At 36.3% G+C, this 12,405-nt stretch overlaps 1 protein-coding gene across 2 annotated transcripts in view; it reads right to left on the reverse strand.

The window, feature by feature from the left end:
• Window positions 1-12,405, reverse strand: part of PREPL (prolyl endopeptidase like) — a 39,798-nt gene that overhangs the window by 4,242 nt on the left and 23,151 nt on the right. For both annotated transcript variants that reach the window (XM_063077957.1, XM_063077959.1), the window contains 6 exons: window positions 12,189-12,405; window positions 11,367-11,552; window positions 6,979-7,176; window positions 4,359-4,534; window positions 3,091-3,307; window positions 71-220 (listed from right to left, as the gene is read on the reverse strand). In XM_063077957.1, coding sequence (XP_062934027.1) covers window positions 71-220; window positions 3,091-3,307; window positions 4,359-4,534; window positions 6,979-7,176; window positions 11,367-11,552; window positions 12,189-12,405 — 1,144 coding nt within the window. The remainder of the gene's footprint in view (window positions 1-70; window positions 221-3,090; window positions 3,308-4,358; window positions 4,535-6,978; window positions 7,177-11,366; window positions 11,553-12,188) is intronic.

Below are 12,405 nucleotides of genomic sequence, written 5' to 3' on the forward strand. Positions count from 1 at the left end.
GCTCAGGTAAGTGTCCTTTTGATTATCTTTATCACTTTAGGATAGTAAATCACAATAGTCTTTTCACTACCTGAGGTTTAATATTTTGATAGGGACAGTAACGTTTTATGTAGTTCTTATGTTTTTCATCTGATGAAGGATTCCCCCATTCTTCTAATTCTTCTAATGTCAGAGGGAGTGTAGTGTCCATCATGGTGTTGAGAACATCCAAGAAAGGTGCCTAAAAATAAAAAGCCAAAGAAACATATCCTTCAGCCAAGAAGTCTGTAAAGTGAGTTTCAGAAAAATATTACACTTTATAAATATACATACTGATATGAGAGAACACAGTTCAAGAAGCCATGTAGATTCCCAGCAGCCAGACTAACTACTTACAGTCCTTAACTAAGTCCTGTAATTTGTAATTGTCTTTTAAAGTATTCAGACTTCTTAAATGACATTTATGTAGCAAGAAAGGGTTTATCTTCTAATTTCACAATTTTTATTTTTAGTTTGGTGGCTTTTATTCACATATATTTTTTTAATATAAAAGTAATAAATGCTACTGCCTCACACCCAGTAGGATTAGGGAAAAAAAAAAAAAAAAAAAAAAAATCAACAACCAGAAGATAACAAGGTTTGGCAACAATGTAGAGAAACTGGAACCCTTATGCATTATTGGTCAGAGTGTAAAATGGTATAGCTGCTGTGGAAAGCAGTATGGTGGTTCCTCAAAAACTTAAACTTAGAATTACCATATGATCCAGCAATTGCACTCCTGGGAATATATGCATAAGAACCGAGTAGTGTTTCAAAGAGGTATCTGTAACACCCGTTTTCATAGCAGCATTATTCACAATAGCCAAAAGATGGAAACAACCCAAGTGTTCATCAACAGATGAATGAATAAGCAAAAGGAGATGTACAAATACAATGGAATATTATTCAGCCTTAAAAAGGAATAAAATTCTGAGATATGCTACACTATGGATGAACCTGAAGAATATAATCCAAGTGAAATAAGCCAGTCACAAAAAGTAAATTCTGTGTGGTTCCACTTATATGAGGTATCTACAGTAGTCAAATTCATAGAGACAGAAAGTAGAAGGTGGTTCTCAAGGGCTGGGGGAGGAAGAGAACTAGCGGAGTTGTTTAATGGGTACTGAGTTTCAGTTTTGCAAGATGAAAATTGAGTTCTGGAAATTGACTGCACAACCACATGAATGTACACTGAACTGTACACTTAAAAATGGTTAAGATGGTAAATTTTGTTATTTTACCATAATTAAAAATTTTAAAAAACAAAAAAGCCCTCAACAATATATGAATAAACTCTTTTTCACCCGTTGAACATTTCACATTAAAAGTGATAAATGCTAATTAAAGAAAATCTGGAAAATATCCAAGGTGAAAGAGAAAACCACCCGTTGACTCATAACCAGTGTCAAAACATTTAATAAAATGGAGGCTGCTTTTTTCACTTTGCTTTATATTCTTCCATTAACATGCTTTTCAGTTTCCCCTCATAGTAACATTAATCAAGTACAGTGGGCATCTGTAATTCTTTTTGACTGTCTTGCATCTGAATTCCTTTTCTGCATTTGGAAAATCCACAGTCTTATCAGACACAGCCTGCCTCTCACTGGAGAGATACTAAATGCCAGATATTCCCTTTCCCAGCTCTCCCTGAAGCTTGGGAGTAGCCACATGACCTTAGGTCTACCAACTAGAAGACATGTGCTCCAAAATTTGAACGAGAAGTTAGTGGTTCAAACAAGTAGTGATCATGAAGAATTTATTCTGGCAAAGGTGCCACAGCTACATCCAGTTTCTAAAAGCAGCACTGGGAGTGTGAGTTGATTTGTGCTCAGAATGGCAACAGTAATAGCTTGACTGGGCCAGTTTTATGTTTCTGGCTGTGCAGCCCCTAACACTGGCTCTGAACATACCTGCCCTTACCTAGTACCCTTTCATCAATCCCTTTTGTGCTTAAATTAGTCAGAGTCGGTTTTTGCTGCTTATAATTAAGAATGTTGACTCATTCATGAATCCCCTATTGTTAGATATTTAGGTTGCCTGTAATTTTTCACTATAAGAAGCAACCTTAGGTAAATATCCTTATACATATATTTCTGATTGTTTCCTTTCTAATTTCTAAGAGTCAAATGTAACATTTTCTTTATGTTGTAAATAATGCTCCCGTTATTATCTTTGTGGATAGGTTTTAGTATTTCAATTTGAAAAAAAATTTTTTGGTGGCTGGCTGGTATGGAGATCTGAACCCTTGATCTTGGTGTTATAAGACTATGCTCTAACCAACTGAGCTAACCAGCCGGCTATTTTTTAAAAAAATACATTTACAGATTAGGGCTATTTAAAATTTATTTACTTAATACAAGTCCACAGTGTATACCCCACCCCTTACCCTCAAAATAAAAAAAACCCTGAAAATAACTTACTCTCTCCCATCCCAGTCATTATTTTCTAGAGTATCTAACCAGGAAGCAGGAGAATAATAAAGGTGAAATGAACCTTTATATATAAACCTTTATATATAAAGTTATGAATTATATAACTTCATAATTTTAGATACCAGGAAAAGACTACAGAATATTTCCAGAACAGGATATTTCAGTTAAACTATGGGAAAACTATACTCAAAAGACCATTAAGAATGGAATGTCTAAAAATTCCCTATTTCCAAGGTTAAAATGTTGATGGACATTAGACTGTCACACTGACTAGGAGTCAAAAGACTCAGCACATCCCAGAGTCCCAGGATGTTCTACCTGGCTTTCTAGAACTGTGAGTCATTTATACTTCATCTCTTTTCCAACAACAAATAAGTGATCAGTGGGAATAGCCATTAATATCTTTCAGTGGAAATCCTTAAAAATTAATAAAGAATACTGTCAAAAAAGAACAAGTAAAGAATAAATATATTAAAATAACTTCAGAAATTCTCCTAGAACTACTATTCTGTGCTTAAAAATTAAAAGCTTTGTTATATGCCAATGCTATGGTAAAATTGTAACAGGAATCTTTTCTTAGAGCAGCCTAAGGCTTCACGCCTCCCCCATTCTGTAAATGGTATAGACAGAATGTACTCACCTCCAAAGTCATAGCTCTCAGGAGCTCTGGATTAGAATTACACAATGCTCCAGCAAGCACCCCTCCAGCACTGAAAGCAGTCAGGGTTGTTAGACTTGGCTGAGAAAAGCCTTGGCCATGAAGCGTCTTAATGCAAGCCTCTAAGTCAGCAAGGCCATTGAGCTTTTTAGTAAGACGGCCATCAGCGTGCCACTGGAGGCCTAACTCACCACCACCCCTGAAATTAAAGGGCAAAAAAGCTTTAGTTGGAAAAAAAAAAATGCTAATGATGTAGGCTGGGGGTCAAACTATCTGGAGGCCTATTTTGTATGGCCCTTGAACTAAGAATGATTTTTACATTTTTAAAGGTTGGGAGAAAAAAATAAGGAATATGCAACAGAGACCATATGTTGCCTGCAAAACCTAAAATGTTTATTATGTAGTTCTTTAGAGAAAAAGTTTGCCTACCCTTGATATAGACAATCAAATTTGATTCAACAAATGTATTTTGAGAGCCGCCTACTATTTGTCAGGGAATGTGTTAAGTGCAGACCTTAAAAATATAAGCAAAGAAAAATCTCCTGCCCTGGAGTAGATCACAATTTTGTGGGGAAAGAAAACAAAGATATACCAAGCAATGTGGTTGCTCCTATGATACAGCATATTTAAGGTATTACAGAAGCAGAGGAAAAAACATCCATCTTTCAGGTTAGGGGTATATACAGGAGTCAGGAGCATGAATGCTTACGGAGATGATACCTAAGCTGGGTAGTGAAGGAAGTATATATGATTCCAGAAGGGCAAAAAAAGGGAAGACATCAAGACACAGATAAGACAGCACATGCAAGGGCAAGGAGGTGACAGAGCATGTCATTTGAAAGGATGTGATGATAGATGACATCAGAGAGATAAGCCAGATCATTAGGAGTACTATACTGAGGAATTTGGACTTCATTCTAAATATAGGGAGGAAGTGAAAAATTTTAAACAGAAACATAAAATAGTATTTGTGTCTTGAAAAAAGCTAAAATAAAATGTTAGACCGGAAAAAAGGAGTCCAGCTTAAGAAGCTGTTGAAGAAAAACCTAAACTCCGGAGAATTAAATGGAAATAATGTTTAGTAAATAATGTTACTAAATAAGTACAGAGACTGATACATCTATTTAAAAATTCTAAAAATCTACCCTTTTGCTTTCTGGATCAATAAGTCTGTTACTGAGTCAAGTTCTAACAACACATCTGTCACTGTGCTGTAACGCTAATACGCCAGGTAAAACGTGCTGACTCACCGAACATGGCAATATGCTAATATCCATCCACCGTCCACCAATACCCGCCTCTCAGGCCTGAAATTCATTTTCAAATCCATTCCATAAGCACCGTATACATGTACCAAGAGAGGTTTCTTCTGCAAATCCTCAGAGTCCGTTTTGTGGAAAACAGTCATTGGCACTAATTTTCCATCCTGGAAATGAAGAATTACTATGCATGTGAACAAGAGTCTTTTAAAACAGTTTTATCCCCAATTTAAAATACACTTAAGGCTGGGGTCCTGAGGCATGGAGCCCGGGGAAGCCGAACCCAGCTGCAACCAGGTAAAGAGCACGCCAAAAACACCATTTCCATGTGGGTAGCCCACCATAGCCATCACAATGGCCATGGCTGCTGCAAAAGTGGCTAGTTGCTATAGCAGTAGTCACAGCCACTGTGCAGATGGCATGCCAGACACCTGACTGCTTTGACACAAGGAAAGTCACCAGCGGAGACCAAAAAAAAAAGAGGTCCTCTCTCTTCACAAAGCACACTTCAGAGTAACAGAAGAAGCATCTGCTATATGATAATAGTGGGGGACCTGAGCACACCTGTCTCAGCACTGGACAGATCATCCAGGCAACAAACCAACAGAGGAACAGGTAATCCATCAGAAGGAGAGAACAAATCTATGGTTATTAGACGGGGGAGAGGGATTGGGAGAGACTGGATAAGGGGCATAAAGAATAAGTATGATTTGTAATAATGAATATGCTAATAAAAAAATCTTGACTAAAAAAAATGAGATTAGAAGTTCTTGAGAAGAGTGGGGTTAATGACGAGGAGGAGGGAGAGGGGTCTTCTGGGAGAGTGACAATCATCTGTTTTAGGATGGTTAGTAGTTAAAAAGTATGTTCCATCTGTGGAAAATTTATTAAAAACTCGACATTTATAATATCTGAATATATATGTACATATGATTTGTGAATGTATATGTATATGTGAGCTGCATCTTATCAAAAAGTTTGTTAATGAAAAATCTATTAAAAAAACAATACACTTACATGCACTTTCCCCCCCATGTGCTAATTATTGATGTTGAGCACAAACTTCACTTAAGACAAAAAGAGTTATAGTCTCTAAAAATGTATCATGGTTCCGGGTTTCAGCTACCTTGCTGACCTACAATATTAACCAGAAAATAGCAGCAAGACTGGCTTGAAAACATTTGATTAAATGTGTCTTTTCATGACAATAAAGTTATTTTTTAAAAGAGTTCTTCACTACCCAGTATTACAGTAATTGTTACCTTTCAGGTCAATCCAAGATATCTATGAAGGTTAGAAATCCTAGTATAGAATTCTTCCTACGCCTAGGGCTAGATACTGGCATTTCTAATCTTTGAATATTTACAAATATGCTGTCTAAACAACTCTTATCAGCTCATTTTCTGTCCCCTACACACAGAATTCTCAATCATTAGTATCTGAAATCTTTTACTGACCTTCCCGATATCCACCCACATCCTCTTTGAAGGCCTATTTAACTTTATTTTAAAAATTTTAAAGTGATTTAAGTAAGTTTTATAAATTTTAACATTTAAACTACCTGTAGGTCATGTATCTATTCCCCAGTGTGGCTTAAACTCATCATGCCCAGTTGATTCAAACTAGGCACTCTCCGGACAGAGAAAATTCATAATTCATACAGCCCAAACTATTCTGATATTCATTTCATAGAAAAAGGGTGGTGAAGTTGGTTCTCACCCTGCTTAAAGAAACTAATGAAACAGTTCTAGTTTACTAGGAAAATAATATAACCAAGTCATTCTCATTTTGAAAACTTCACTTTGGGGCAATAAATGGAGACACACCAGAGTGTTAGCAAATAAGAAGGAAATCTTCCTCTCATTTTTTATCATCCCCAACTTGTTACAACAGCATAAATGAATTTTCACTTCTCAGTAAGATTCATTTTTATAAAACTTGATGTAGATTAACTTCCACAAAATAATCTTGGTGTTTTCATCCCCCTGCCTCTTCCCCAATTTCAACTGTATGATCAGAAAAGCTTGCTGGTTGAAAACCTGTGAAAAGGAAGGGGTAAAGTCCTGACGTGGGCTGGATCCCAGAATTCATCAGCAGTGCAAAAACGCCTGTAGAAAGGTACAGCTGCTTCCACGTAGCAGTTGCTTCCCTGCTCCCCTAATGCCTGAAGAATCCGTTAGTTCTCCAAGAATTTAGCTTAACTGTTCTTTCTATCTGAGGTATAATAATTACAACATTTAGGTAGACTGGTATAATCCCATGTTTGTAAAACTAAACAAAACCAAAAAGTATGTATTTTGTTGATGGAAAAAAAATCTGCAAGGTGATACACTAAATGGTTAACAATGATTATTAAGTGCAGCAAAAAGCAAAAGTTTAAATCAACTTTTAAAATTCAAACAAACATCAAGTGAAATCAAAGGCTTGATGTTAGTTATTTTCTAATTCATGATAAAAAAAAAAAAAAAATCCATGTATTCCCTAAAATCATTTGGGTCTTACTGTGGTACAAAGGATCTGCTTGGGGAAACTGTGCAGCAACTGCACAGTATCTGGCAATCAGTATATTTTCAGTAAGTGGGAGCTGCAAGTGGAAATTACAAAGACCTACCTTGCTTTTTGCTTCCAGACGTAAAACACGACTAGTCTTTGTGATTGGGTCTTCATGCCCGGTTTCCTCAAACAGTTTGCCTTCTGCAAATTTATACGTATAATATTTTGGGGGACGTATTGGAGAGCAAAGCTGAAAGGGGCAGTTTTTTGGGTCAGAATTTGTATCCATTATGAATCCACAGGCCCAAGGAGGGAGCTACAGAAATAAAACAGTTATTTTTACTCTTTATCTTGATACTCAATATCATTAATTACATCTCTGAGTCTGCTCCACACAAGATAATGTGGACATCTAGTTTACTTTCTATCTGTTACCACATAATGCCTCATTTAAAGATTACTTCATCACAACAAAATATATTTCAAGTAAAAAACAAATAAAAATTTATATTAAAGACCAATAAAACAAGGAAAAATGATAGGAAATTGGTTTATCATGATTCTAGACTTACATGAAATTACCTTTAATATAAAAGTTTATTTTGGGGCATAAACTTGGGCAATGAAATAGCAAAATGGTTAAGAATAAGAGCATATCAAATAGTAATTCCAGAACGCAGCAACATCGCCAAGATCTGCATTCTCAGAGAACATGAAATCCCTCATATGTGTGTGTTTTTAATAATTTACTCACCAGTCCTTACCCTGCTGACCGGACAGCCGCAGTGATGACAGTTATTATTCCAGGCCTACAAACGAGCTCAGCAGCACTAAAGCATTTACAATTTGTTTCTAACTTTAGCGCTCAGGCTAACCATTGTGCAGAACAAAACCTTTCTCGGCACATCTACTCTGAGAGACTCACAGCTATTATGCTTAAGATTCTTAACTTTAAGAAAAAAGGAAAGGAATCAAAATTTATTCTCTTAGAGCAGCAGGGTCCAGCTTCAAGCCTTCCACTAAGACCCCTCTTATACCTTTTAAAGAACTCTGGTAAGCAGTTTGGACAAAGTGTTAGAAATGGTACTGAGAGTCAGAACATTAAAAGAAAATTGCCTTTCTTTTCCTGAATAATTGTAGAAAGAGCAAATTCCCTAGAAAATCAGAGGTCTTGGCACAGCAACATCACTGGTGGGGGCTACTGAAAAAGGGTTGAATGTGTGCATAAAGAGTACACTATTTCTCTACACTATTCCACTACAGCCAAAGAGTTTATGTTCCCTGAGCAAATTTCTTCTAATTAATCCAAATAATCTATTTTTGTGAAACACTAATAAAGACACACATTTGTAATGTCTTTCTAAGAATTCCTAATTTATTCTCCTCAGATTGAGGATTATTTCAAAAGATAATTTGTCTATTTAAATGTAAGCTGTAACTGGGGAGAAAAAGGTAAACAGGAAAGTTGAGAAATCTGGTAACATAACAGCAAGTGAGCAAATTGAGACCCGAGAGGGGGAAAAAAAGGCACTACTACAATCCCCGTAACCAGACCTCAGCGTGAGGATACAATGTTCCTACAGAATCACAAGTTTTCCTGTCCTTTGTTGGGACTTTGGGACAGTTTCTATGCAACCCATGTAGTAAGTTGTCTTAGCTTTAGACCAAGTGGTTCCAACAAATCAAAATTGCCTTTGAGGCTGGCCGGTTAGCTCAGTTGGTTATAGCTTGGTGTTATAATACCAAAGTCAAAGGTTCAGATCCCCATACCGGCCAGCCACCATAGGAAAAAAAAACCTTTTGGATGTTTTTCTAAAACTAATGGGACCAAGGTTAAATTTTCAGTCATAACAAAAACTGTTCCAAGACTGTGGACTTTTTAAAGTTTGTCCAGCTGATACAGAAATAAGTATTACTATATTGAAGATATCTTAAGCCACATTTCCTGTTGAGATAAGAATGCAATGTTACCTGTGTGTATTAATGGAAAGCACCTGGCCAGGTAAAAGGCAGACATTCCTTAGATATTTGACAGAAACAGGTTCAGCTTTAGCACTCTACCAGCAATCTACAGTCATTTCATTGAAAGAATGATTAAGACATAACATGCTTAAAGAAAATTGGCCTGCGGGAGCTGGCCTGATAGCTCAGTTGGTTACAGCACAGTGCTGATAACACCAAGGTCAAGGGTTCCTGAACAGGCCTGCTGCCCAAAAACAAACAAAAAAATTTCCCAATTTGCTTAAAAAAAATGCTACCAGAAAATAAGAGACTGAAGATAGAAGACAAGTATATGTAGGATTTTATATTTCTATTGTTGAGATTGAGTTTAAAAAGATCTTTTAGTTGTGTGCCCAGTAGGCAGATATTATATAGAGAAATACTTGCAGTTTGCTTAGAGATTTTGTCCTTTGAGTATGGCACTGTCTATGGATATGAATTAGTGTTATCTAGGTTTATGAAGAGGGTCTGATCTATAAACTTTGTAAGTAGCACCTGTATATTAACATAGTATTTTATTCTATTTGATGATGACCCAGAACATTATACAAGACATAACAGGTACTACAGTTTGAGAAGGATCAGGCAATGGAGAACTAGAGGATATAGAATAAATTAAAGACATGAGGTTTGTTCTAATGAAAGTTAAAGCCTTGGAAACTGAAGCATATCTTTAAAATAGGAAAACTTACAAAAAACAGAAAAGGTCATATTGTCTTAGAAGTCAAATCTTATTATAGCAAACTCCACATGACATTCCTAATTTTCTTGACAGAATTTTGTTGTAATAAATGCCTTGCCCTCTCATCTCTATTCCTATAGACTGCAATAAGAATAGATGCTCTGCCAGTTTCCCAAATAAATTAATTTGGCATCATTTAGTGAGTGAAAAGAAACACTTTGAATCCAGCAGATGATGGCGGTAAAGAGAATCCCTGATGTCAATCACTATTTTTGTTTTAGGACACCTATATAGTCTTCTAAGACACTGGATATTACATTTGATAATTTGATTTTAGGGAGTAGCTTGAAAAATTCAGTTAGTTTTAGGCCCTTATCTCTTATTCATACTAGTATACCAATTTCAAAACCAATCTCCCTGACGCATCTCTTTTTTGTTTCAGTCTACACTACTATGGCTGCCAGATAACCACATGAAGTATATATAATTCCACTCCTCAAAACATTCTAGTGCTCAAAAACTTCAGATGTTTCCCTCTTCATAATTTATGCATAAATTCCTCACACAGATGGTCAAAAAATCATCATAGCTTTATCCCCTAGAAATGTATTCTGCTTCAATAAAATGGAATTATTAGAGGTTTCCTGAACATTTTCTGAACTTCTCCAGCTTAGATCTTTGTTTAGTAGCTTTCTTATTTTAGAATACCATACCTTTCTCCACCTGTCAAAATCTTGTCTATCCTCTTTTATGTTAAATTCAACTTACTCTACAAAAGCTTTCCTGAGCCCTCTTACCTTCCTTTGAGCCCCACAGAACACTTTACATTTTTGATACCACTTATTGAAACCCACTTTATACTTAACCTTTGTGTACTAGTCTAATCTCATGATAAGCTGCATCCTTCTTAAGGTGAGATATTTTGTCCTACTATATTCCCACTCCATAATGCCCAACATAATATTTTGCACACAGAAGTTCAAAAAATAGCCACTGAATTAATCGTAATTGCATTTTAACAGTAATTCTGACAACATTGGAGTTAGGAAGGTATAAGTGGTCTATGTTGCTTGCTGGTCGACTGGCTCAATAACTCTTTCCATATCAAGCAAAATGGAGGCCTTCCTTTTCCCTTCAGTGCCTGCTACTTTATCTCACATGTTAGTGCTGCTTTAAAAACTGGGCAGTAAAGTTGCCATTCACCAATTTTACCAAGTTCACTTGTAAAGGCAGATTATCTTTCCTGATAGCCATAAGCAGTATCAATTAGTTAGCCTGCCAGGCAGACATGCCACCATCACCCCTCTGTTCTGCTGTGGAGACCACTGCCACCCCCATATTAAAAGAAACCAAAGTTCACCCCTTCCATATCCCCCATGGGTAAGAAAACTGGCAAAAAAGAGAAGATGATGCAGACATAAGCATGCAGCGGTAGAAACACAGAGGGCATATCTGGCATGGGGGAATAGCAGACAGTGGTTAGGCACTAGCTGCCAAGTTGGCCTGAGTTATTGCTCTACCTAAAGTTGTAGAGATATTTGATATGTAGAGACATACAGAAAGAAATATAATGGCACTTAGACTCTACTTCTGAAGTCCATGCTGTAATATGGTATTTTAAGTAAAACTGCACTAAAAGCAAGGTTGTCCATTTAATTCTAAAATAAACCTCCTAAACCTAATAAAGAGCCAGTATGCTAAATTCCATTTAAGTTAAATTCCTTTTAAGGAAAAGTACACTATTATTCAAAATTTGATATTCTGTTAGGCTAAACTATTTATGTGTTTTGATTAGCAATATTGTCTTCTGAAATTAAACATACCTTTAGAGACCGAACTGAATCATCTGCCAGACCAATCACGTTAACATAAAGTAGATTGCTATGCTTCAGGAACAGAACACAGTGATCCTTAAACATGTCCAAGTCTACAACTTTGGTATTTCTCTTCATTGTGAAAAATAAATCCCAATTCATAATAGCAGGGGTATCAGCTGCTGTTCTCATTAGCTGTGTGGAACAAAGTAAGAAGAGATCTAGGTAACAAAATATGAAGGCTACAGCACTGAAAACTAGACCATAGTAGGATTCATTATTTTATGAAGAGCTGAAGGAACTAACTCTGCATCAGGGTGAAGTGTGACTATCACAATGTGAAAGTGCCCAGGCTAGCCTGCTGGATGGTCAGACAGTATGGACCAGTGCTTAGCTGACAGCCAACCAATGGACACTTGAGTGAGGGAATTGACAGCCAGCTGGCTATGGATGTGTCAGTGAGCCTAGCTGACATAAGCAGAACTGTCTAGCTGAGATCAACCCAATTTCCAACTCACAAAATCATAAGTTTGTAAATTTGCTCTTTTAAGCTACTCAGTTTGGCTTGGATAATATATAATATTATATATTATGTTGTAATTATAATAAATAATATTATATATAATATATCATAACATATTATATATAATACCATATATTATTAGTATATAATAGAATATGTTTCATTTACTAGCCTTTTAGGCACAATTACCTACATAGAGGAATTAGCTCTAAGGGAAGAGATTGGTTATGCACAGGAAGATAGCATCATTGATGGAAGTGTGACACTTCTTAACAGCCCAAATGCGGATGGGGAGAATCCATGGTTACCTTGAATTCTGTAGGCTCTCCAACATTAGTGAGAATGTACAATTCATCATCTCTGTGTTCAACGTAGTACAGAACCCCATGTATTCGTTTCTGGATAAGTACTGGTGGGTCCCAAGGGCTCAGGCCATCTATCAACCACACTTCAGAAGTAGTCTTGTTCATAATATTTATGGTGAGGAAACGACTGTCTTTTGTAAGATAAAGGAAAACAAAATAG

The sequence above is a fragment of the Cynocephalus volans genome, chromosome 14, assembly GCF_027409185.1.
Source record: "Cynocephalus volans isolate mCynVol1 chromosome 14, mCynVol1.pri, whole genome shotgun sequence".
Taxonomy (NCBI): Eukaryota; Metazoa; Chordata; class Mammalia; order Dermoptera; family Cynocephalidae; genus Cynocephalus; species Cynocephalus volans.